We start from the raw sequence: 26,673 nt of genomic DNA, 5'->3' as shown, positions 1-26,673 counted from the left end.
GAAGATAAACTTGGGATAAAAAGTGGTGTATCAGTACTTTTATTCTTGCTCATCTTCCTTCCTTTCATAAAAACAACAATTTTCTCAAAGTTATATTGATCTTCAAACACAATCCAGACTTTGCAGCTCCCTCAAAATACAAAATTTTCATTGGATTTCCCATTCCTTTTACTGAGAACTGTCACCACCTTTCAGGTGCAGACCGTACTGAAAAAGGAGATTTCTTTCTTCCTTCAAGTAAGTTTTAAATTAATAGATGTCATACCTTTCAGATGGTTCTGCTCGCTGTTCTGCAGGCAAAGTCTTCTCTCTCATCCCCTGCAAGTTAAGTTTAGTTCAAGACTTAGCTGAATATGTTCAGAATACACAAAGTACCAACAACCACTTCATGTGTTTTTTTGTGGTTTTTATTTTATTTATTTATTTTTAATTTTATAGCACTGAATACACCTCACCTACTTAACGTTGTTCCCTAATTCAGCATTGTGGGTACAGTTCAGTTAAATTTTGGGGCTAAAGTAAGCACACTGCTTCACTCAGCATTGAGGACAAACTGATAGAACACTAAATCAAATTTGTCAAATCCTCTAACAAAGAAAGTAATTATTTTAAACAAAATGACAAAAATTGTGTGTGGGGGGGAGAGTTTTCATCAAAACTTGTGTTTGCCAACCCCGTAAAAGGGACATACTTTTCTGTTTTCTATCATTTATCAACAAACAAGAAAAAAAAAAAAAACTCTACCCCCACAAAAAACTAAGCAGTTGCTGCTAGAAAGTTGCTGCAAAGCTTTTTGTTTCTGGCCCAAGTTTTTTAATTTGGTGAAAGCCTTTTCTGTGCACGTGCACATGCCAGAGAGGTTGCTTAAGTAATAGAAGCTATAGTAGCTGCTATCTTCTGTTTTTTGTAGAAGACAGAAATTGAATTCGTTAGCTTTGTAACTGTTATGCATACCAGAATTGGTTTTCTCCCTTTTGAAAATAGTAGAGGGTATGCCTATGACAGATTTGGTGAGCAAGGTGATCAGATGAGGGCACTGCAAGACTGCCAGAACGCACCAGGTCTGGGGGGAAAAGGAATCCGGCTGAGCATAGGAATTTCTAAAAGGTAACCAAGGAGTTGTGCATTGATACAGTTATTCTAAATAATCAGATTCTTGTAGCTCTGCCTTTGGAAAGTCTGTGGCCCTTGCTGTAGTGGCTGCACACAGGATGCAGTCTACAAAACCAGAAATGCAGAAGTCCTATGTTTTGACTCCCTGGATTCATCAACCTGCTTCAGGATGGCTGGGGGAATCCAACTGTTAAGTCTAGCCAGACAGCGCAACTTGGGCTTAGCTGCCATTGTAACCAGCCTTGTTTCTCAACAGCAGCAAAGCTGAATGCATTGGTAAATATTTTCAGGTTTGGGCCTGCATAAGGTAGAAGGGACAACAAGTGGTTTTATATGCTAGGGAGTTCTTGTTCTTAGAGCTTTCCCTCTAGTTTGAGAGAAGCACATAACTAGTTTTACAGTGGGTTGACAGGAAAGAAGTGGGGGGGAAAAATGGGAACGCAGGGGGAAAGCCAAAGGCGTTATTACTAGAACAGGTTTAGAATGCTATTCTTTGCTTTTCATGAGCTTAGGGCAATGGGGAGTTTAAAGCTTAGCACTTCCTGAGAGGGTTTCTTACTCTACCGGCTCAGTTCTATCACTTATTTAAGGCAATTCAGGTCTCTGAACGGTTAAAGAATTGATACCAAATTTGATGAACTTTGATCCAGGATACTGACAAAACAGGACTTCATATAAACAATTTCAGTATGTTCATGAGGTTAGCTTGTGTGTTCTGTTAAATAGTAAAAAATGACACTTCTGTTTCTGTTTACCTAGCATAATTCTGCAAATGTTGCCTCCTTCTGCTTTAGAATGGAAATGCTCTTCTCCAAGAGAGCACTGTCCAAACTTCTTTGCCAAAATTTTTTGATTAAATTAATATTGTTTTATTTTGAAAACAGGAATAAGCCACAAACATGTTTTCTTGCTTCGGCTATCCAGAAGAACGTCAACAGTATTTTCAGATTTTCCTTCCCTACACAACTGTATGTAGGAAGAGTGCAGTTGGAAGCAGAAGACCTAAGATGATGTATCTTCTGTTTGTTTACTACAGTAACAAGACAATGGATTACCTCTTTATTAGAACTTGTGTAGCTTTGCAGTATTGAAACAAATGTAGGTATTAAAATACACATCAGTAATACGTTTCTGAATGGCTGAGTACCGTGCTCTCTTAGCATTGAAATACCCAGCCATTGGATTAGTTTGTCCCTCATGTTTGCTGAGTTTGGAAGCTATTTCAGAATGCCTTCAGCTTGTATTCTTCCCCAAAAGCATAGAACTCACTTCTATGCATCCCCAATTCAAGTCAGAGAAACTGGGCACTGCAGACACAGGAGGTCTGCCTGTACAGAATCAGTGAAGACAAGTCTAAACAGCGGATTTTTTTGAATATGCAGCTGGGTTATCTGAATGTTCTTTATGCAGTGTACCTCAGTTTTAGTACAGATAGCACTTGTCTTGGTTCTTGTCATTAGTCTGAAGCTGCCCCTGAGAAAATCTTGAAAGGGAAAGTAGTGAAAGCTAATCAGCTGGCCCTTTCTTCTTAAGAACCAGCGTATTTTGTAATTCTCCCACTAATAATAAGGCGTCATGCTGGAGAATCGCGATTGTGTTGTTAAGCAAGACTGACTTCACCTGAGCGGTATAGTTGGCAGCTGTTGAATGTTTAATGGACTTTAAACAAACAAAAAAACTGAGCAGGTGGAGGTAGACATGGCAAACTGACAGGCAGTGTCAGATGCTTCTTTGAAATGGATAATCTGACTCCATTCACTTCTTTCTGGAAATAAGATCTAGTAATTAACCAAACAAAAGATAGAAGGGTTAAGACTGCATCTTTAAAGCAGCTGTGCTTGATAAATGTCTCTGGTCTTAAATCAATCTTTAGCAAAGCACAGAGACATAGCAGCAGCTTGCTTATGCCAACGCTAAAAATACTTGATGTGTACAGGTAACCATGTCAAGGCTCTGGAGTTAATCCATGAGAACAATTCCTTCTGGTATTGGCAAAGGTGAGGATGCTTGCTTCTATAGAAATGAGGTTTTGAGCTGTGACTTAAGCTGTCACTTAGGTGACTGTTTAGGAAAGCTTCCTTTTAAGCTTTGAAGTATGTAAGCTGACAAATTGTTTAAGTTCAGAACTGGGTTTACAGTCTCTTGTTCTCTGACTGTATGCAACTTCTCATGTTTCAGACTGAAAGCAGAATTGCAGCGGTACCAGTCATGCAACTATAATGATTATTGCCAAGATTACCAGAACTACCACTCGCAGAGGAGTTACGATGCTTACGCTGACTACAACTACAGCTCCTATGCTCCCTATGACAGCATGCAAGCTGTTGGAGACTGCTCTTTAGGAGATTCTTTAATGGCTCCAGCTGTTTTTGAGGTAAAGATAGTGCACGCTTGCTGTAAAGAAAATATTTCACAGATAATACGTTGTACAGATTTGCTCTGATTCTTCTGATTTGCTTTGCTTAAAGCAAATTAAACAGTTGTTTTAAGTGGTCTTATCGTGGTCAATGTATTAGTTGTGACCTCCGGAAGTCCCTTCCAACCTGTACTGTAATATTGGCTTTCTTCTAAAAATAAATAGATAAAATGCCATCTATCCTTGTAGTTGTAGGAAGAAGGAATGGGTTGAGACTGCAGCACTTTGAATCTGTGATGCTTTCTGAAATGAGTTATGATTAAACTTAGCCTTTTCTGTCTTTCAGGAATCTTCAGTTATGACTGCAATCGGTGATGACCTAATTACTGACGGTAATAAGGGTTCTATCATTGTCACTTGAGTTTAGCCATCCTTGTGCCTTTTAACAATACAAGCCAACCTCTACTGGATGAAGAACATCTTGAAAATTCAGCTGAGGTCAAACCTCTGTGGGGTTGATCTGCAATCAGCTGGGGTTTTAAAGCTGATACAGCATACACTGACCGCATCAAGTAAAACGGGACACTGTCAATGCTTCGCAGCAGGTTTCTTGTACCTGTGCCTTCATTCCCATTTGAAAATGGTCTAAGACAGAATTTTGTTCTTTGTATTGGTTCCGCTAAACAGATTTTATATTAGAAACTCAGTAATATGCAAAAGCTTTGTTCTCCACCCTGAGGTAAAAGCTTATGTTGCAGATTCCAAAAGGAGGATTCAGCTTGCACTTACAAATACGGTACAAAACATATTTGTGTCCTGGAAGGTTTGCAAAGTTCCTCACGTGGAGGCATTTTGTGTTAGTGTTTAGAAACTATCCTATGTAACGTGTATTGCCGTAGAAGTGAATTAAATGACTCTTGGGAGGGTTTCATGGCTGATTATCCGTAAACGTTATCTTTACTATCTTAAACATTGTCTTTGTCTTTATCTTGAAAGACAGTTCTAGTCCCAGCCTTCTAATATACAAATTCCCAAAAGTTGGAGTTGTGAGGCTCAAAATTTTAGAGGACTAAATACCTCACTAAAATTAGTAGATCTAATAGCTTATTACACTTAGCTTAAAATACATTTTATTAGCCATTTCACGTGAAGTTTTTTTGTGCGCATGCCTCAGATTTGATACTTGGACTTACCAGGCTTTTATTTTCAGATCCACAGCTCTACTTGGATGTTGATGAAATGAACAGACAATTCACGGAGACAAGCGAAGAACTCTACGATTCACTCATGAATTGTCACTGGCAACCTCTGGATACGGTCACTTCTGAAATCCCCTCTGCTATTTAAGTGTCTTCTAGAGCATGACCGTTATGGCCAAAGTGCTAAAACTACATTTCTTCTACATTATTCTAGCTCATAAGTTTTAAAGCACAATGATAGGTTGGGTTTTTTTTGCTATGCTTTTGACAGTTTCTGTAATCTTTTTGTTCATCACTCCCTTCTTGGAGCATCATGAAGTCATGTAAATATTCGAGAAATGTAAAGAGGTAAATGGGGTCTAAAGATAGACTTGCCTGTGTAAATAAAAGATTTGTTTCTGCAAACCTGCCAGCAAGGGATTTTACTTGTACCTGTGTGCAGCACGTTCTCTTCCGGCTTATGGAATTTAACAAGGTAGTAAGGGTATTTCATCTGTCTTTATTTTTATATGGGCATTAGGACACAAGCAAAATCTAGCTTCCCCTTGTTTTCCTGGTTCCTTAGGTAAGCGACAAGCCAAGCCTTTCATGTGCTTGCTTAGACTGGAAGTATGTATGGGAGACACTCACAGGCCTTGCTATGGAAACACCTGTGCCCACTTTTTCCTGCAGGCTGCTGGCTCTAACTGTACTACTGATACATGCTAGGTCAGCTAAAATCGGCTTATAAATAGGGTATGTTAAGCATATGGAAGTGTAGACTTCAACTGCCATAGCTACAAACATCCCGTGGAATGAGGATGATGTCTGCTGGCACTCTCTGCATCAGCATTCAGTTTTCCCTTGCCCTTCTTACTGTTAGATTTCTCAGCTGACGCTTTACAGCGAAGAAATTGCTACAACATAATCCGTGTTCTTAAACCTAAAAAAAAAAAATCTTGGAGAAAACAACTTGCTGGTTTTCCCTCCTTGCTGGCAAGGAGAAAAATAGTCCACCAGGAACAACAAAAAAATCCTAGTAACAGCTCCTTAAGTTATACCCTCTGCTACCCTCTCTGATTGCTCTGGTCTTCCTTCATTCGTGGTAATGAAGTTTTTAAAGCTCTGGTAGAAGGATGACAGCACTCAAGTCAAAGGAGATGAGAGCAATGAGGAAAGCTTTGCTTTAAGCTAGAGCAGTCTTGCGAGTTGCTGCCTTTATGCTGTTCTTATCTTGAAGGGTACAGAGTCTTTTCCAGTCATAGGGACTCCATAACCCTATGAGTATGGAGAAATAGTTGCTAATTAACAGTGTGTATAATAAGTAAGTGAGGCTGGAAACAAAAGAATATTCCTCCAAGAAAAAAAAGGAAGCAGAAATTACTGTACTTAATAGCTGGGGAAGCTGTTAAAGCTAGTTGACACAGTTCTGGTACTGCCGTGTGTGTTTTGGGGGCAACATAAACCATAATTGCTGTGATGGCAGGTAAGAATCCAATTCTTTTTTATGGCTTAGTGTAGTCAGTGAAAGCAGTGGTCCTAAGCTGCATGCTGTTCTTAAATGTAATGCAAATTCTCTTTTGTGACTCCTCAGTACTTCCAGGTTACTTGTAGCTGATCACCAGCAACTGCTTCTGTTAGCTATTAGCTGTTGGGTTTTTGCTAGGAATACTTTCAGTCCTGAATTGAAATGATGACATCCTGAAACAGAAGAGACTCTTGGAGTATTGTAGGAAGCACATTCTTCCTGGTTCTAGTGCAGGTGTAGACGTAGGAGGAGACAGAAGGCAAAGAACCTCACATAGGTGGAGGGGGTGAGGTGGCATCACAGTTAGAGCTGTTGCAGTTAACTCTTCCCAAAGCATGAAAGCAACGTGGCTGGGAACGGGGATTTGTTGGGTTGCTTCTTTGTGTGAGCCAGGGAGTCTTTTGAGGGGCAGATTAATAAGAATATGACACAAGGTAGAGGTGGAATAGATGAAGCAAAGAATCTGGGTGTGAAAAGGGTTGCTTGTACGTGTCTATGGAATTGTTTCAGGGGACTGAGCTGGGGCAAATTCAAGATAATAGATGCAGCCTCCTTGAATTTGGATGGCAGTGCTGAAGCTTCAAAACCTTACAAGCTTTGATGCCACTTCAATTGTAGTGCATAGCTGTGGTACTTGAGCTCAGAAGTGCAAACTGCACAGGATTTTTTTATCTATTTTCTTCAACGTGAGCAGCAAAACATCTTCCAGGAATGTGCCTGGGTGCTACGCTGCTTTGACACGGCTTGCTTTGCATCACCAAACACAGTAGTTAGGTTGCATCGAGTACTTTGTGGAAACATTCATTGTGTTGTCACCCAGAAATGGGATGCTACAGATGTGTGTTGGCCCGGCAGTATCAGTGCTGTTTTTTGGCCTTTGAGAGGTTGGTCCATAACATGTGACCTGTGTAACGAGAGGCCCACATAGATTGGTGACTTCATTAAGTCTGATACTGTGGTGGTGTGTGACCCAAGGCCCTGAACGTCAGAAAATCAGGCTGTGGCCACCTATTTTATGCAGACTTTGCCTATTAACAAGGTCTCTACACTGTACGTTAGAGACGTGCGCCTCCTTTTCCGGACTAGATAGTGAAAATACCAGTTTTGTAGTTCAGTGAATGAGATTGGTTGGGCTGTTTGTTCTCCAGAGCTGAAAAATGTTGGGAGTGTATTCTCTTGGAGTCCACAGAAATGAAAATGATGAGAGGAAGAGAACGTTGGTTGCAGCCCGCGTGCTGCTGTTATAAAGTAGTTCTCTGATGTCTTTTTCCCTCTGCTGAGACTTATCAGCCTATCGTCCTTTCCTGTTAGGAGCGCATACCTGGCTTGGGATGGTGTGCGCAGGGCAGATTCTTTACCGTAAGAGCACAGTGAATGCCAGACTTCTTCCTGTACTGCCGTGTTAACCGTGAGTCACAAATTCAGGAAGCAGTGATTGCATCGGAACTGCTAGAATGCTTTGCGGAGTCTTTTTACTGGGTAAACTTCACAGCTGCAGTTACAACTTCCAGCCTGTGTTAGCTGAACACATCGTACTGGTGCCCGCCATCAGTTTGACAAAGATGGGATTGCAGTAGGAACTTGCTTTCTTCCTTCTTTTTAATTAAACAAGTCTTTGAAGCAACTTTTCCAACACCGCCATACTTCACTTCTTCCAGTTATTTTCTGTTTTACTTAGCTGAAATGTTTTTTTTTCTTCCAAGCTTGAGGAAGTTTTCTACAAGAATGTCCCGTAATGATTTCATAAACTCTTTTCGTTGTACCTAGCTGCAACAGAGAGTGGGGGGAAGATTGATCAAATGGTGATGATCGCTGTCATTCTGCTGGACACGCAGATACTTGCCTTTCGTTTTGGCTCATTTTTAATACCAATTAACTTCAGTGCCTCGCGTTAATAGACACCGTTTGACTGCATCGGCAAATGTTTCTGAGTCGTGAGTGTCATTAAAGGCCTGTCACCCTATGGAAATCCTTCTAAATAAGAAAAATGGCATTCAAATAAATAAATAAAGCAGCGTTTGAACTTATGAGCAAACCTAGCGTAGCTGCCTTTGACGCTGATCTGGAGGAGAAAAATCACGTTATCACACTACTATGGTTGCCTTAATAGGTTTGGTGTACATGAGGGAGGGAAGTATTATGTGATGTTTGCCTAGCTATTACATGGCCGATGCAGGAGGGGTTTTAGTCAGTTCCCTGAGCACGTATTGTTGCAGAAGTCGGTGATTTCACTGCCCAATGTCTGTTATTAAGGGCACGATTCATGTCCCGTTATCGTTTTTATTCTTTATTTATGTGTTTATTTTCTGGGGCGGCGATCTGTCACGATGCCCATCGTTCCCCTGCCGTGGGGTAGAATTTAGCGTGACGACTGCTTCCCGGACCAACGGGGCCACGAATCCGGCCTAAAACACTGCTTGTGCGTTGGTTGTCGGCGTGGGGGCTGTTGGTTGTCGGTGCGGGGGTATCGGTTGTCGGTGCGGGGCTTTTCTGACGAGCACTGTGGGCTCGGGGCGCCGTCCCACGCCCGGCGCGGTGCTGCGGCACACCAGCGGTCGGCGCCACGGCGCGGGGAGGCTCTGGAGGTGACTCCTAGCCCCGTGCTTACGGTGGCCGGGCCGGGGTTCATTATGGCGGCCGGGTCCTGAGGGCGGGAGCGGGAGGGCGGCGGGACCGGGACGGGACCGGGGCGGGGCGAGGAACGGGAGCGGCAGCGGGAGGGGGGGGCGCGCGTTCCCGTGAGGGGAGGGGGCGCGCGAGGGAGGGAGGGGGAGGGTGTGAGAAACACTCCGTAGCCAATAACTTGGGCTCAGGCGAGGAGCTCGGCGAAGCAGGAATTTATTCGCGATCGCAGTGGCGGGCGTCCCGTCCGTGCGAGGACTACCGCACACCAAATTTCCCTGGTGTATTGCCAAGCACTTCCCCGTGCAAGGGCTTACCATACACCACATTTCCCGAGACTCTTCCTTTCTCTCCCTTATCTCACGCTTCGTCCGTCTCCGGCCGCGCCCCTCGCGGAGCTGCGGAACCGCGGATCAGGACTCCACACTCGCTCCGTACAAAAGTACGTCTCAATCACACGGCACACAGAGTCTCACCCGACCCCCAAGGCAATACTTCCTATTTCTTACCTTGGTCTGTGCACAGAGTTACCGGATCAATTCTCAAAGCCGGAGTGCCTGCCTTCTTCCCTTCCCCACTCCTTCACGGATCCTGCCTCTTTCATCAGTCTCGGGCCCTCTGTCAGCTCTCCGCAGAACCGCCGCCGTCGATGCACAGGACCGCTGAAATCAGCGGGGCATGCCTTCCTGCTGCTGCGGCGGTGGGGCTCCCCAGTAGGCGACTGGCTCCCGGACGAGCCCCCAAATTGTGAGAAACACTCCGTAGCCAATAACTTGGGCTCAGGCGAGGAGCTCAGCGAAGCAGGAATTTATTCGCGATCGCAGTGGCGGGCGTCCCACGAGCAGGAGCGCCCCTGCTGGTTCCAAAACCCAGTTTATATACTTTTTGATGACGGGACCCTCCCCTGTTTCCCCACTGAGGGGGTGATCCAGGCTCACAATCTGTCTGATGCTTCCCAGACAATGCATGGCCTTCAGTTGCCGGCCTGTTAAATTTCGAATTTCTTTCGACTTTTTTACTGGTTGAAGCGGTAATGGTTCTTCACTTACCTGACTTGACTCAACACCGTGATTTTCCCCGAATTGTTCTACGGAGTCTGGTTGTCTGCATTTTACAAGGTCGCCTGCTAAGCGTTCTTATCGCTGCAAGCACACCTCGATACCCCATTCCTTACCTTTAAACAACGTAACTCTGCAAAAACAACATTTTTATTCCCACGAGGGGCAGGGCAGGCCCCGCGGCGCGTGGCGGCGGGGGGCGGGGGGGCCCCGTGACGGCACCGAACGCGGGGGGGGGGCGGTATGGCCTCGGGCGGCGCGACCGGTAGCGGCGCGACCGGCAGCGGCATGGCCGGCGGTGGCAGGGCCGGTGGCGGCGGGGCGCCGGGCGGCAGCCCAGGAGCCCGATCAGGAGGAGGAGGAGCAGGAGGAGGAGGAGGAGGAGGAGGAGGAGGAGGAGGAGGAGGAGGAGGAGGAGGAGCGGCCGGCGGCAAGGTGAAGAGGCGGCGCCACCGTTTGGGCGCCGCGAAGCCCCCCTGTGCCAGGAGCAAGCGGGTGAGGAGCGGCCCCCCCACAGCGGGCCCTTCCCCCTCAGCCCACCAGTTACCCCCTTACTTACCCCCTTACCTTACCCGCCCCTTTATCCCCTTAGTTACCCCCTACCCACCTCCTTACCCCCTTAGTTACCCCCTCGACCGCTTAGTTACCCCCTTAGTTACCCCCTCAACGGCTTAGTTACCCCCTTAGTTACCCCCTCAGCCCCTTACTTACCCCCTTACCTTACCCGCCCCTTTATCCCCTTAGTTACTCCCTACCCACCTCCTTACCCCCTTAGTTACCCCCTCGACCGCTTAGTTACCCCCTTAGTTACCCCCTCAACGGCTTAGTTACCCCCTTAGTTACCCCCTCAACCGTTTAGTTACCCCCTTAGTTACCCCCTCAGCCCCTTACTAACCCCCTCAGTTACCCCCTCAGCCCCTTACTTACCCCCTTACCTTACCCGCCCCTTTATCCCCTTAGTTACCCCCTACCCACCTCCTTACCCCCTTAGTTACCCCCTCAACGGCTTAGTTACCCCCTTAGTTACCCCCTCAGCCCCTTCCTAACCCCCTCAGTTATCCCCTCAGCCCCTTACTTACCCCCTTACCCCTCTACCCAGCCCATTACCCCCCTCCTCCCCCTCCCCTTCACCCCCAGCCCGCTGCCCTCAGGACCCCCAGTGCCACCCCCAGGGCTTTCCCCGCTCCCTGCACCCCTCCTCAGCCCATCATCAATTCTCTGAACGTTACCTGCCAGGCTTTGCTTCTCGTTTGTGCTGTAGGGTACAGCAGGTTGACGGTGAAAGCGGTCCGTCAATTCGGGGTGTGAAAATCCCCGTGCTGGAGGGGGGACGCGCCGAGATCCCTCCCAGCAGCTCTTTGCTAAGAAATGTCAGGACGCCCAGAGAGATGCTCTGGAGATGCCCTCTGCACATGTTTGTTCAGCCAAAACCTCTCCGCTATTAAATGAGCAACGTAGCTGAGGGGATTGATTATCATATGCAAAACCAAGGGAGCGCTACGCATGGATAGCTGCTCATTTAGGTTTTTATCACTTGCAGAAATGCCAAGTCCCTTATACCACATATTGACAATCAATCTTGTCCATCTAAAGCTGGCCTGGAAGGGCAATGCAAACATTCCCCACGCTTACAGAGCAACCGTTGAAACCTCTGGCTTGAACAGTGCATTAATGTTGAAAGTGCCATAGCTTGCGTGTGCCGACACTGTGTAGCTAACTGATAAACCTTACACGTGGATTAAAAATAATCAGTGGAGATGGTTTTCTAACTTTTCCATTGTCTGTTATCTCTGTGTGTTTTCCAGTAGGTTTATTTAAAGAGTGTGCCAGAGCAAACACGTGCGTGGGGATATCTGGGGGATTCTGCACAGAGAATGGCTGCTGCACATCCAGCGCAGATCAAATTAACAGTAACTTATCGGGGAAGAGTTTTAATGATTTGATAAACAGACAAACTGATAGGTGTTACATGTGTGCATTTATTATAGCAGTTAGCTTTGTAACCAGACGAATCGTGCAAATGTTCATAACGTAAAAGGACGAGCTTTGAGCAGATAGCTTGCTTAGAGCATTTGTCAATTAATTTCAGTTTATTTTCAATATCATGTCCACTCTGCAGAAGGTTCTGTGGCTTAATGTTAATTGTCTCTCAGTGATGCAGTTGGGGAGGCACGAAAGCGACCGATGCGATTTTGTGAGGTTATACCTCTGGTTCTGATCCCTACCCCGCTGTTTTTCTCATCCTTCCCCCTACAACTTTAGTCGATAAGTCGATTCTTAGAAATACTTAAATAGATGTGTTTTGTGTGCTTGTGATCGTAATTACAGCCCACCAAACCCTCTGTCTCTTACCATTAAGCTCTGAAGGTGCCTGGGCACTGTAGACAGTATAGTTAGCAGCTTCAAAGTTCCTGGGAACTAGTCCTGGATCTAATTTACCTTTTTTTTTTTCCCCCTGCCTGCAGGAGGGATGATTAGCAGGATGCCTAGCTCATGATTGTCAGCTTTCTGGATATTATTTTTTATTATTAATTTTTATTATTAATTATATTCATTTATATTAATGTATCTTTTATTTAACCGTAGTTCCTGGGGCTTTCGGTCAGGTGGGACGGGGCTCAAACAAGGCTTGTCGGAGCTGTGCCGGGGGAAACAATGGCTAGGCCGGGGAAGAAGGCGATGGCCCAGCTGAAGTGCATCTACACTAATGCACGCAGCATGGGTAACAAACAGGAGGAGCTGGAAGCCATTGTGCAGCAGGCAGGCTACGACTTGGTTGCCATCACGGAGACGTGGTGGGACCGCTCCCACGACTGGAGTGCTGCAATGCCTGGCTATCGGCTCTTCAGGAGGGACAGGCAGCACAGAAGGGGAGGTGGCGTGGCTCTCTACATTAGAGAATCTTTCGATGTTGTAGAACTCCAGGCTGGGAATGATAAGGTTGAATCCCTGTGGGTTAGGATCCGCGGGAAGGCCGGCAAGGCTAGCATCCTGGTGGGGGTCTGTTATAGACCGCCGAACCAGGATGAGGAGACGGATGAGGAGTTTTATAGGCAACTGACAGAAGTTGCAAAATCGTCGGCGCTTGTCCTCGTGGGGGACTTCAACTTCCCGGACATATCCTGGAAACACAACACGGCACAGAGAAAGCAGTCTAGGAGGTTTCTGGAGAGCGTGGGAGATAGCTTCCTGACGCAGCTGGTCAGTGAACCTACCAGGGGTGGTGCCCCGCTAGACCTTCTCTTCACAAACAGAGAAGGACTGGTGGGAGATGTGGTGGTCGGAAGCTGTCTGGGGCAGAGTGACCACGAAATGGTAGAGTTCTCTATTCTTGGCGAGGCCAGGAAGGGGACCAGTAAAACTGCTGTCTTGGACTTCCGGAGGGCTGACTTTGAGCTGCTCAGAACGCTGGTTGGCCGAGTCCCTTGGGAGGCGGTTCTGAAGGGCAGAGGAGTCCAGGAAGGCTGGGCGCTCCTCAAGAAGGAAATCGTGATGGCACAGGAGCGGTCCGTCCCCACGTGCCCAAAGATGAATGGAGCAGATTATCTTGAGGGTCATCACGCGGCACTTGCAGGGCAAGCAGGCGATCAGGCCCAGTCAGCATGGGTTTATGAAAGGCAGGTCCTGCTTGACGAACCTGATCTCCTTCTATGACCAAGTGACGCGCTTGGTGGATGAGGGAAAGGCTGTGGACGTGGTCTACCTTGACCTCAGTAAGGCTTTTGACACCGTTCCCCACAACATTCTCCTCAAGAAACTGGCTGCTCGGGGCTTGGACTGGCGTACGCTTCGCTGGGTTAGAAACTGGCTGGATGGCCGGGCCCAGAGAGTTGTGGTGAATGGAGTCAAATCTGGTTGGAGGCCGGTCACTAGTGGAGTCCCCCAGGGCTCGGTACTGGGGCCGGTCCTCTTTAATATCTTTATTGATGATCTGGATGAGGGCGTCCAGTGCACCCTCAGTAAGTTTGCAGATGACACCAAGCTAAGTGCGTGTGTCGATCTGCTCGAGGGCAGGAAGGCTCTGCAGGAGGATCTGCATAGGCTGGAGCGATGGGCTGAGGTCAACTGCATGAAGTTCAACAAGGCCAAGTGCCGGGTCCTGCACCTGGGCTGCAACAACCCCAAGCAGAGCTACAGGCTGGGAGATGAGTGGCTGGAAAGCTGCCTGGCCGAGAAGGACCTGGGAGTATTGGTGGATAGTCGGCTGAATATGAGCCAGCAGTGTGCCCAGGTGGCCAAGAAGGCCAACGGCATCCTGGCCTGTATAAGAAGCAGTGTGGCCAGCAGGTCGAGGGAAGTGATTGTGCCCCTGTACTCGGCTCTGGTGAGGCCGCACCTCGAGTACTGTGTTCAGTTTTGGGCCCCTCGCTACAGGAAGGACATGGACGTGCTCGAGCGAGTCCAGAGAAGGGCGACCAAGCTGGTGAGGGGTCTGGAGAACAAGTCTTACGAGGAGCGGCTGAGGGAGCTGGGCTTGTTCAGCCTGGAGAAGAGGAGGCTCAGGGGCGACCTCATCGCTCTCTACAGTTACCTGAAAGGAGGCTGTAGAGAGGTGGGGGTTGGTCTATTCTCCCACATGCCTGGTGACAGGACGAGGGGGAATGGGCTAAAGTTGCGACAGGGGAGTTTTAGGTTGGATGTTAGGAAGTACTTCTTTACCGAAAGGGTTATTAAGCATTGGAACGGGCTGCCCAGGGAGGTGGTGGAGTCACCATCCCTGGAGGTCTTTAAAAGACGTTTAGATGTAGAGCTTGGGGATATGGTTTAGTGGAGTACTTAGTGTTAGGTCGGAGGTTGGACTCGATGATCTTGAGGTCTCTTCCAACCTAGAAAAATCTGTGAATCTGTGAATCTGTGAATTCTCCGATCGTACCCGATGTATGCCGCAGAGTCAGTCTTCTACAAAATACAGCAACAGCTTTAGAAGGCTCTTGCAAGAGGAGGTGCTGGTGCTATAGCTATAGCTGTGTTTCTTGCAGGACATCTTCTGGGTTAGCCTGACTGTTGAGAGCAGAACTGTTTTTTGTGCGTATAGTCACTGCAATTCAGCATTACTAAAATTGAAAATATTTAGATTCACTGATTTTAATGGGTAGTATGGTCCTGACTGTCGCAGTAGATAATTGCTGAACTTCTGGTTTAGTTGGTTTTCACGGGAGGGTGCGAAGAGGAAGAGTCCTGGAACAAGTCTGTAGGTCAGGAGCTGTTCAGGCGTAGAGTTTCCTGATAGCCTTGCAGATTGACGACCTGCTGGTGAATTTTGGCAGAGGTTTCAAAACTTTGAACCTTGCCAAGGTCACTTGGAAGTGCAGACAGTGATAGGTAGTTGTAAATCAATCTTAGGTGAATTTTAGGTTTACCAGAAGTGTAGCGATCCTATGCCAGGGATCAACCTCGTCGTCGTCTTCTGAATATTTGCTGTATAATATCTGTCTTCAAGGTCCGTGGAAGGTGGTATCGCAGCATATGCTGTTGACTGCGTTTCTGTAATTAAACAAGTGTTTTTTCTTTCAAGCAGGGAATAATTAGCAGAATGACAGAAACGGTGAAAAATATTGTACCGGCCTGGCTGCAGAAGTATTTCAATAAGCGTGAGGAGGAGTGTGTAGACAGAAATGAATCTGCAAACCAGGAGGAGACTCCGGTAAACTATCACCACGATTATTCAGATGAAGATACCATAATCGATGAGAGATTCACGCCTGAACCAGCAGGAATTAGTAGACGAGGTATGTGAAAAATCATTTGGAATTCTGGCCATCTGTATTTATTCACAGATTTCTAGTTTTGAATCTGAATTTCAAAAGGAAATTGGAATGAGGGTTTTGACAGAATGAAAAAAAAAAACAAACAATCAAAAAAGTCGAAACAACTGTTTGTGAAACCGTCTTAGCTTTAAACTGTATACACAGTTACGAAGCATACATCTTATGCTCTTGGAAGGCATCAGTTAACTTTAGGTACTCTATTAGCCAGGTGCTAAATGCTGAAAATAAGTCATTTGCAAGTGTGCTGGGTTGCATTTTCCATCTTTTAAAAGATATGGAATGAAAATCTGTCTAATTGCCTAAGGCAATTAAAAAAATTAATTTGTTTTGCAGTCTTCGAAACAAAAGACTAGATGCTAGAATGGCAGAGGAAAATTCCGTCTCGTGTCCTGAGTTTGTTTGTTTTGTTTTGTTTTTTTTTGTTCTGGGCTTTGATCAATTTAGTAAAGTTCCTTGTTAACTTGATGGTGAACTGGGGAACTTGTGCACGGATGTGGTTTATGAGATTATTATCCTTAAAATATTCAATAACTTTAAGGTCTACGCGGGGGGAGGGGGTGTCTTTGAGAAGGTATTTGGACCGTTGGCAACGAGGTTTGCAACTCCTTTACCTCATGAAAGATTAATTTGTCTTATATCCAGTGCCTCTCACTGTTCCTGTAGTCCTGTTGTATAAATTTGCATCTATTCTTATTTGAGTTTCTCTTAAATTAGCTGTTTTGGGGAAGTCAGCTTTTAATAAGTAAAGAAGTTTTGTCTGAGCGTGCGTAGGTAACCATAGATAATGTGGAAAGTCAGTTGCTTCTGTTGTTGGCAGAATCAAAAAATAAGGAGGAAATATCTTTGCCTCCAATCTCATCTAATTGTAAACAAGGAGATTGATGGCTTTCTGTGTAGCTGTAGCTTGGGAATGAGTTTGGAGAAAAGAATAGAGAAGGTCTTCGTGACTGAGGAACACATGTTGGCTTTCCTATGTAACTGCGTGAAAGGAGCTTTCAGTAAGAACAGCTGCACTGCAAGCTTGCTAACTCCAGGAGATCAGGAGCAGGTGGACACCCTGGAACCTTTTGCAGCTTATGTTGCTGTCCGTGGGTGTTGCTTACTATGCTTAAGAATAAGATTTTTTTTTTTAATTATTACTACATTTTGAAACCAATGTGTTTCTTCAGTTCTGAGGTATCAGTGTGCTGGAGCCTATATTGGGTGGCCTTCCGCCTGAAGAACTTTCTGTATCTCAAATGGTGCTGTCCTAAAAATCTGCTCATGGTTTGGAGAGCTAATTAGTGGTACTGCAGTGGTTATGAAGATTGAACTAACTAGTTTAAGCTTCAGTTCAAGTATCAAGAGGATAGTGGCTCAAAGTCATTTGAATTGCCCAGATTCCTGGGAGAGACAGTAGGCTTTCATCAGGCAAAATACCCATGAATAGTTCCATTCATTTAGCAAGATAGACTTCAAGGCCACCTATTCCAGGCCACTGGCATTGTTTGCAGACCCTTTGCTTCAAGAGGGAAAAATGCTCATCTGGTTACTTGGGTCAACATCCTTGTCCCTTGGGTCAAAATCCCAATAGTTAATGGGTAGGAGATGATGTTTTGCCTCTAACGTGAGCTGATATGGAAGAACTTGGGAAAAAAGTACTGCAAACGTTCATTTTCATGTTGTGTATTCAGATTAATGTAACCTTTGTTCCAATATTATGGAAGCTGCAGTGTTATCTGTAATTTACCGTGTAATCTCAAATTTTGTAAAGCTTATTGCAAGCTGTACATGGGAGAAGGAGTATATATGTTTGATTTAGTGAACGGCCAAGTCAGCGTTAGAGCATTTGAGCACGGGGTCAGAATGTGGTGTTGTAAAACCTCATAGTTAACTACTTCTGGATGCAACATTAATACTGTGTATCGCAAGCAGTGTTGTTGTTGTAGCCAGACAGTTAGATGCAACCGTATCTGGGTGAGGAAGAAGTTAAATTTGGCTTCTCTCTTTTTGCGCTTAGAACTTGGCAATAGCATGGCTGTCGATAGGAAACAGGTTTTGGCTTCTGTGAGCTTGTCTATAGCAAAGCTAATTATCTCCCTGTTCTTGTCTAGAACCATCCACAAGTAGATCAGCACTGAACTTCCCAGTTGTGTTAACAAGGCCCTCTCTTCATCGGAGCCGTCTGAATTATACCATGCTGGATTCTCCTGTCCCACCTTGTCAGCCCTCGACATCTTCTATATTTGGCATTGGCAGTCCTAGGCTGTCCTTCATAAAAGAAATAGAAGATTCTACCTCTCAACAAGACGATGATAACATCTCAACAACCAGTGATTCCTCCTCTAGAGCATCTGATGAAGGTGATTTTTGTGTTCTCTGTTTAATTGACTTTTTTTTTAATGTGAAGTACCTTGCGTTCTTTAATATTCCACATCACCTTAGTAAATAAAATAGGTGAATGTCAACTTTGGATGCGAGAATTAAATTGAATTTTTAGTGTTTTAGAAGTATATAATCCTATCACCTTTTTAATAGAAGCGTGCTTTGGAATACGTTTATGATACCCTGATGTTAGAAAGAGTCAATGCTGAAATATACGCATTCAGCTAGGTTATATGTAAATTTTGAACTGGGACGGTAGGAAATCAGGCTGACTTGCCGTAACTTGACAACTAGGCTGATTGTCTAGAAGGAAGAGTGACTCAGAATATCTAACAGACAGCTGGTTAAATGTGAATAAGTGCAGGTGACAAATAGGAACACGAGATGTTTTCCTGTGTTTCAGCAAGAGAAGATAAAGAAACTACTCTGACATAAGCTATAGGCTGTTTTTTGACCTTTCTTGGTAGAAGGCTTCAGCTGTCAATACTTTCATGTCTTTTGCCAAATTCATTGAGGAAAGCACACCATTTTAAAATAAAAAATAAGCATCGTGTCGATGTAGGTTGGTACGTAGGTCTTCTCACTGAAAGGGCGAACAGCAGGTTTGCAGCTTTTTCTAGTCCCCCATATAGACAGGGACTGACGTGTGCTCAGCAGGTTTTGCAGAGAACTTTTGTACAGCTGAGAGTAGAGTTGCTGGGCTTTAGCAATATAACCTGAGTGCACTAGAACTTTCTGGTGTGTCTTCGTAAAACATACATGGGCAGAAGATCGTTAACTCTTAGAGCAGCCTTTGGGGAATCTTCCAGGTTTAAAACCTGTGCGATTATGATCTGTGCTGGCCTCCAGCCTTTTACCAACACAGAAAAAAGCTTTGTCCGTACAAATGCACTGATGTTTATGCGGTCCTCTTTTATCTTAGCATGAAGGAAAAAAATACCTGCATTGGAAGCACAGTATTAACTTGGTAAGATTGGTGAAAACTACTTGCAGCTCTGTGAACAGTTTTCAAGTTTGTAGGTGATACTTGGTTTTCAGTCTGTACGTGAAGTTGATCTATTTAAAGAAGCTGAAGTCATGCTTATTTTTCTGTATTGAAGAACTTGAATTAGTGTGATCTTTATTGTTAAAGTTCTGTACGTACGAGAGGCATTTACATCTAGCATACGTCATTTTGGCAGATGTTGCAGTTTTAAAAAATACTTCATCGTCACTGCTCTGGCCCACACAAGATGAAAGAACTCATTCCCTCTCGCAGCATTCTGCAGCTAGCTCTAAGAAACCTGCATTCAGTTTATTTGTTTTTGGAGGACTGTGTCCTGTAAGTACTGCACAGTATTTCTTTTAATCAGTTTGAATGTGTACCTGTTTTTCTATCCACTTCTCATACTGTGTTTCCGTAGGTACGTGGAAGCACGTCTGTTTTTAAGCAAAACCAGCTTGGGTTTTCTCCATTATACCCCGGAAAGACGGCTTATGCCGGTGGTGCAGCTGTAAGATCAAGGCAGCCAAAGACGGAACCTTATCAGGTATGAGAAAAGTAGTGTAGTGGGAAATAGTGATGGAAATAATAAAAGGAGCACTGCCGAAGGGGAAAAGTTTTGCCAAACAGTTGCTCTTCTGCCCTCTTGGTCTACAAAAATAGACGAGATTGATTTCTGTTTAAATTCTTTAATGACAGTTTTTACCACAGGTAATACTTGTCAGAAAGAACAAGAATGACAGTTTGGGCTAGTTGTTGGTAGTTGGGGTTTCCTCTGTTGTTAGGTCTTTCAAAAAATTCCATTTAAGTGCCATTGTCTGCCTCTGACTACATTACGTTAAAATAACTTGATGCAAAAAAGCCAATGACAGCATAACTTTGAAAACTTGTGTTTATGGTAGCAAAAGCTACAGTAGTCAAACCTGGCTAATATTTATCTGTGGATCTTCTTTTCCAAGCATGCCTACATTCATGCTATGGATATGTTGTATAAACCTGCAGTCTTTGAAAATATCTAAAATCAACTTTGCTGATCCTTTGTTCTTCTGGTACACAGAGGCATGCAGGACTAAATGCAGTCCCAAGATAAGCAGTAACATGCTTTCTGTTTTGAACGATTCATATAGTTCTTGGAGAGAGTTATTTGCCCCCAAGAGTTCTTGGAAATAGCAAATAAAAACTGCTGACAACTCTGATTAGCTAGAGCTGAATCGAAAAGGAAAGTCAAATCAGGTTTGGTAGGAATGTATTTAAATGAAAGTGACTTTTATCGATAAATCAAAAGGAATTTGAAGAAAATGAAAACGCGGGTTTGCTGGCTCTGTTCTGACAGTCCATTTGTGCAACGGAAAAAGGGCAGTACAAGTACCTCACTTACGGGAAACCTTGAAACCTTGTGGTGCAAAGCTGGGAACCCTCTTTGGTCGGCTATTTTTGTTTTTTACAATATTACTGCATTATGGTAAAAAGAGGAACCAAAATACTAGGCTTTTAAAGGAGAGAGTAGCTTGCTTCTTGCTGCTTGCTGTGAATGACAGCAAGGTACTAGAGAGTCCAGCGAAGGGCCACCAAGAAGATCAAGGGACTGGGAGCACCTCTCCTCTGAGGAGAGGCAGGGACTGCTGGGCCTGTTTAGCATGGAGGAGAGGAGGTTTGGGGGGATCTTATTGGTGTATATAAATACCTGAATGGATGGTGCAAAGAGCATAGAGAGCCATTGTGTTTTCAGCGGTGCCCAGTGCCAGGTCAAGAGGCAACAGGCACAAACTGAAACGTGAGGCTCTGTCTGAGCATCAGGAAATGCTTTTGCACTGTGCGGGTGATGGAGCCCTGGCACAGGTTGCCCGGAGAGGCTGTGGAGTCTCCCTCTTTGGAGGTCTTCAAGAGCTGACTTGACATGGTCCTGGGCAGCCTGCTCGGGGTGGCCCTGCTTGAGCGGGGGGGTAGACCAGGCGATCTCTAGAGGTCACTTCCAACCTTAACCATTCTGTGGTTCTGTGAGTCTCACTTGTGTTTTTACACGCTGCGTGGTCTGCTTCCTGTCTTCACATCGTGTGATAAGCACAGTGTGGTTATTTGAGGGGTTTAACCTGGGAAGAAAAAAAGTCACACCAAAGGAAGTTTTTGACTGATATTTGAAGTTGGGTGGTGCAAATAAACAGTTTACTTTTTCAGTGTAATGTTTAGATCTGTTACAGTTTAAATCAGATCTTTATCTTTTAAGACAAAGATTTGCAGCCAACTTTAATCTTGGGGGAAGGGAGGAAGCAAGAGAGAAGTAAAACTAGTTCCTGGTTATGATTGTATACACTGATTTTAAGATGGTACACTTAGACCATCGTGAAACTCTGAGGTCTGTGTTGTTACTGAAAATGCTTTCTGTACCACAAGCCTTTTCTTGAGTTCTGTTTCCCTGATTACTGCTTCGGAGGCCTTAGCAGTCCTAGCATCATCCGTCTTGACCTTTTACAAGTACGGAGCTCTTTTATTGCTCGTGCAACAAGCACGTGCAAGATGCACTGAGGCCCAAGGTAAACTTCATTAAACTCCGAACGTATTCTCTTCTTTATGGCTTGAACTCCCAGTGACTGCATGTTTCTCTGTCATCAGAATATATTGATTGTATCATCAGTGTAGCCTTGGGACGTAAAAAACATGCCTCCTTAGCTGAGAATTGACCATTGTAACACTTAAAATGCTAATTTTTCAGGCACAAAAGAGAGCGAAAGCTAGACAAGAAACTGTGCGGTCCCACGCTACCTTGAGTACCTCAGCGTGGTGCATCTTGGAGGCAGTGGAGAAGCTGTCAAGCCCTTTGTTGGTAAATAGCACTTCTTTTAATCTGTTTTTGCTTCATGTGTTTATAAAACTTAGTAAATGTGCCATCAAAGGATAAAGATAAAACTATTCTTCCTTACGTTGTGGCCGGTTTAATTTATTGCGCTGTTTTTTCAACAGGATGCTAAAAGAATGACATCTCTTTTGCCGCTGTGTTGTGTAAGTTGACCATGAACCCCCACATTTTTGTTGCAGGGAACCCTCTCTCTCAGGAGAAAAAAATTGCCCTCTAATATTTATGCTTTGTTTTTTCCCTCAGCCTCCGGACATAGATAAACCGGATATTACTGACTTCCAGTCCAAACGAAGAAAGGTAAGAACCAATAATGTCTTAAGCTGAGGTAGATAACTTTTTCAATGCTTTATCACTATTAGAAAAATTTTCTCAAACCTCAGTGACAACATAGACATCAAATCAAGTTAATATTGGCATGTATCCACAATAGATGATGGGCTGTGAAGATTACTCAGGTTAAGAATTATGTTATCTTTGTAAGTTGAGAGCAACAACTCTAGAACACACCAAGTCGTTTTATCTTGTCCCCCAACTTGGGGTGAAGCTGCATATTAAAATTCCTCTTGAGGCAAGTTTTCTCTTGAAGAAATGATCACAAATAGAAAAATACTGCTTGAGTGGTCATATAGACTTTGTACAGACTTCCGTGTTCATTCGGGCACAGAAAACTAATTTTTCTGCTTTTTATCACCATTCAAAGTAAAGAGGAGGAAAATTGTTAATTTCCGACGCTATAAATCTTACGCTCCTAAATTCCTATTTGGAGGTAGCACAGAACTGGTGATAACGCTGTGGTAAAGCATGATTTCCTTTCATTTTCTTTAAAAAATGAAAACTAGTCATCTTTTTTTGATGACTTTAGTTAGGGGTATTCTTGGGCTTATTAAATTGCAAAACCCTTAAATGACCACTTGAAGATCAGGTGACTGAAGGAAATAACAAGATGTGCAAACTTTTCATCTTCTGTTCTAATGAGAAAAGGGACAGTGTCTCAAGAAGTTTCTGTGCTAATTCCTTGACTGGATGGATGTATAATTAAGTTTACAATCACTTCAGAGTTTACAAACATCTCAGATTTCCTGGACCATCTTTTCACCATCTGCCAAATTACAAGGGCATGGAGAAGTGAAGTATATCATAAATATTATCCAAATAACTAAAACCAAATCTGGTGTGAATTCTCAGTTATATTATAGCAATACACCTGTGATAAGGCATTAAGAAAGATCTGCCAGATTTGCAACAGAGAGCCTGAAATTGTCAGCCACTAAATGAATGTTGCACGCAGCTGTCAGTGGGTGAAAGGAGATAGATTGTCTATTCATAATACTAGAATTCATAATGGTGGCGGGAGAAGGGTAGCCCGTGATGAGAAGCAATTATTTGCTGAGGAGACGATCGTGTGTTTTCCTGCTAAAGTGAACATGCGGTTGACGGAACACTTGTGCACTCGGGCTAAACTTCTGCAGTGGGTAGCAGTGATGTGGTATTTTTCTTATTTCAAGGAACTGTACCAGGCAGAATAGCTCTTGGTGTATTGAATGCCTAACTGGGGGAATTAATATTTTTCTTTTTTACCTTTAAAACCAGCAATGAACCGTCGTTCACTCGAAGTAGATTTGTGAACTTACATAAAACATGTCTTATTCAAGGTTTCAAACTGAATGTAATATTTTTTAGAAAGATGTATTTTTGTATACTTTAGAGAGAGTGTGAATCCTATTACTAAGAGCTGGGAGATACTGTGAAATTAAAGCTGCGGTGTAAACGATTTCCTGTTGGTATTGATTTGAACAATAGCATGCTTCCTAAGACTGTATTTTCTGATCCTTAAGACCGCAGGCGGAGCCATCGGTAAATCTTGTAGCCTTTAGGGTTTGTTTTCTGTCTGACAGTTCAGTTAAGTCAGTTTTGCAGAACACGCAGTGGTCTGTGTTAAAAATTAACTCTGGTCTGTGAAAATGCTTTGAAAAGGGAAGTCAAACCCACTACTTGAAGTGCATCTAATGCACATGTAAAGCATTGGATCATATTTTAATGAATGAGATTATTGTAAGATTGACAAGTTGTTTTTTTTGAGTGTGTTCTATTGTTTGTGTAACTTTGAAGGGGGAAAATGTAGGGGATGTGAAGCCCAGAAGCCTGTATAATTAGTTGCTTAACACTTCAAATGTTAAATTAATGAATTAAGCTACTAAAAAAAAAAAATCACAGTGTGGGCAGAGGAAAAGATAGGAGCATATTCTAGGAACATGGATTATTTTAATTATGGTAGCATGAATTATTTTGTCTATGAAGCTAACTGCCAAATTTTGAAACGGAATTCAGTCAGACTTTGGCTACTTATATATAGCTTTATGGATTTCGTTACTGGTTTTCTGGTGATTTCCCTCTACAAGTTGAACGGTCTTCAGAATTTTCAAATTGTATTCACTGAGTGCCAAGACCGATGGGGGGAGGTTTATAGTTCTGTAATTTGTTTTCATCAATAAATATTGGAATTAATTTGGGTGGACATAAGGATAAATTGATTGCTGTTTCCCTTTCAAAGCTGGAATCCCAGAATGCATTCCAGCCTCCACCTGTTAAGAGACTTGTGACACCAACAGTAAACCGTCAGCCGATGCGTTATACGCGGTATTCTGAACCATCACCGACTTCAACTACTCAGTCCAGCAAAATTTGCCAGAGAGGAGACACAAAGTTCCAAGTGAGTACATTTTTGAGTCCTTATGTGCCTGTTTTTTTTTTCCAGTCTTGGAATGTTTCTCAAACCAATTGTTATCCTATCTTTGCAAAAAGTACTGATAGTATGTTTGAGGCGAGCTTTAAGGCAGTGGGAACCATTGTGAAATAGATTGAGCTTTTATGGATTTAATTCTGTTTTTGGAACACTCAGTGTCTTGTGGTTGTTTTCACGATGTCATGATGTGCTATTGAGTCATCCTGTTGTCAGTGAAAGAATATTAAAAGACAGAAATGTTTTCCTTTTATATTCTCATGTACACAAAGCTGTCACTGATGAAACATGCTCGTGTTCTGTGTAAACTATTCCAGGTGAGCTATGTGCTCCAAGTGAGAGTTCTGACAATGTGCTGAGTTATCGGTTTTGATTGCTTTGGAGTAGATGGAGTCTGATAAATTTTCCATAAAATTAAATGGGCATCTCTTTCTGCGAAAACATCTGTGTTTCCAGTATCAGTCTGAGTGTACAAATGACCACTTGTTAAGTGTATGGGCTTCTTAGGCTGGAAATCAAAGTGGACAGTAATACTGGTTGCTTATTGCTTTTAACTCTTTCAATCTCTGTATTGTTTAGCCAGCACAATCTCCATTTGGTAAAGTTCTAAAATGAATGTAGCAGCAACTGCTTAGTTTTTAGGGGGGTAGAGGTTTTTTTTTTCTTGTTTGTTGATAAATGACAGAAAACAGAAAAGTATGTCCCTTTTACGGGGTTGGCAAACACAAGTTTTGATGAAAACTCTCCCCCACACACACAATTTTTGTCATTTTGTTTAAAGTAATTACTTTCTTTGTTAGAGGATTTGACAAATTTGATTTAGTGTTCTATCAGTTTGTCCTCAATGCTGAGTGAAGCAGTGATGCTTACTTTAGCCCCAAAATTTAACTGAACTGTACCCACAATGCTGAATTAGGGAACAACGTTAAGTAGGTGAGGTGTATTCAGTGCTATAAAATTAAATATAAATAAATAAAAACCACAAAAAACCACATGAAGTGGTTGTTGGTACTTTGTGTATTCTGAACATATTCAGCTAAGTCTTGAACTAAACTTAACTTGCAGGGGATGAGAGAGAAGACTTTGCCTGCAGAACAGCGAGCAGAACCATCTGAAAGGTATGACATCTATTAATTTAAAACTTACTTGAAGGAAGAAAGACATCTCCTTTTTCAGTACGGTCTGCACCTGAAAGGTGGTGACAGTTCTCAGTAAAAGGAATGGGAAATCCAATGAAAATTTTGTATTTTGAGGGAGCTGCAAAGTCTGGATTGTGTTTGAAGATCAATATAACTTTGAGAAAATTGTTGTTTTTATGAAAGGAAGGAAGATGAGCAAGAATAAAAGTACTGATACACCACTTTTTATCCCAAGTTTATCTTCTGAGTAGGATACGAAGATGGGAAACGAGGCACGTTATAATGCTGTATCCACAGAAAGGATCTTTGCTATTGGAGGCCTAATTTTTTCCTTCTACAGGAAATATGGCTCATTTTGTAGTTTAACTAAATCTGTAGCGTTACAAATTTTGCTTTGACAGATATTTCATGGTTTATAACTCAGTTTACTTATAACAAAATAATTTGTCCCTCCTAATGTTCCCTAGGGGAAAAGCTATTAGTTTTAGCTATTTAATTGCTTGCAGTTTGAAAGCTCTGTCCTAATGGGATGATTCTTTCTGAAGTATTCTTTAGAAGGTGAAGTAGGGGAAGTGAGTTACAGTTCAGGAGGATGTTTATTGATGTGTTTTTTTCTTTATTTTTTAAGCAAAAACATGGAGGAAGATTTATGATTTATTATTCTTTTTTTTAATACTCCTTTCATGATGAAGTTAATTGTCTGCTTTGAGTTCACATGAAGACCATGTGTTCTTTAGAATCATTTGAGGCCAAATGCTAACTCATCTCTAAAATAAAAAAAATCCAGCAGAATTAATTGAATTTCTTCTTGAGGAGACTGCTTTGTGTTATACTGCTTTCTTGGTTTAGGTCAAATGAGTTATCCTCCAGATAATATTGATGGCTTTTCCTTCTGGGCAAATGGTGTTTTGGGTAATAATGCTTGAGTTAAGAGACTTTGCACTCGGTTTTTAGGGGGTCGCTCTTTTCAA

General features: G+C 43.4%; 2 protein-coding genes across 2 annotated transcripts in view; one reads left to right on the top strand and one right to left on the bottom strand.

Annotated features, from left to right (window-relative positions):
- LOC310902316 (uncharacterized protein) overlaps window positions 1-26,673 on the bottom strand; it is a gene marked incomplete at its 3' end in the record, with an annotated part of 116,380 nt that overhangs the window by 38,554 nt on the left and 51,153 nt on the right. The gene's annotated exons all lie outside the window — the stretch shown is intronic.
- The window catches only part of LOC310902199 (nuclear pore complex protein Nup153-like), a 32,205-nt gene continuing 15,795 nt past the window's right edge, over window positions 10,264-26,673 (top strand). The window contains exons 1-10 of the mRNA XM_083843355.1: window positions 10,264-10,350; window positions 15,374-15,584; window positions 17,717-17,965; window positions 19,169-19,308; window positions 19,391-19,516; window positions 21,680-21,790; window positions 21,928-21,966; window positions 22,067-22,120; window positions 24,375-24,533; window positions 25,629-25,681. Coding sequence (XP_083699481.1) covers window positions 15,389-15,584; window positions 17,717-17,965; window positions 19,169-19,308; window positions 19,391-19,516; window positions 21,680-21,790; window positions 21,928-21,966; window positions 22,067-22,120; window positions 24,375-24,533; window positions 25,629-25,681 — 1,127 coding nt within the window. The 5' untranslated portion in view covers window positions 10,264-10,350; window positions 15,374-15,388. The remainder of the gene's footprint in view (window positions 10,351-15,373; window positions 15,585-17,716; window positions 17,966-19,168; window positions 19,309-19,390; window positions 19,517-21,679; window positions 21,791-21,927; window positions 21,967-22,066; window positions 22,121-24,374; window positions 24,534-25,628; window positions 25,682-26,673) is intronic.

This window comes from Anser anser (assembly GCF_964211835.1).
Source record: "Anser anser genome assembly, chromosome: 7".
NCBI classification, from domain to species: Eukaryota; Metazoa; Chordata; class Aves; order Anseriformes; family Anatidae; genus Anser; species Anser anser.
Note: the sequence above shows the minus strand (reverse complement) of the source record. Positions and strands in the feature narration are given on the sequence as shown.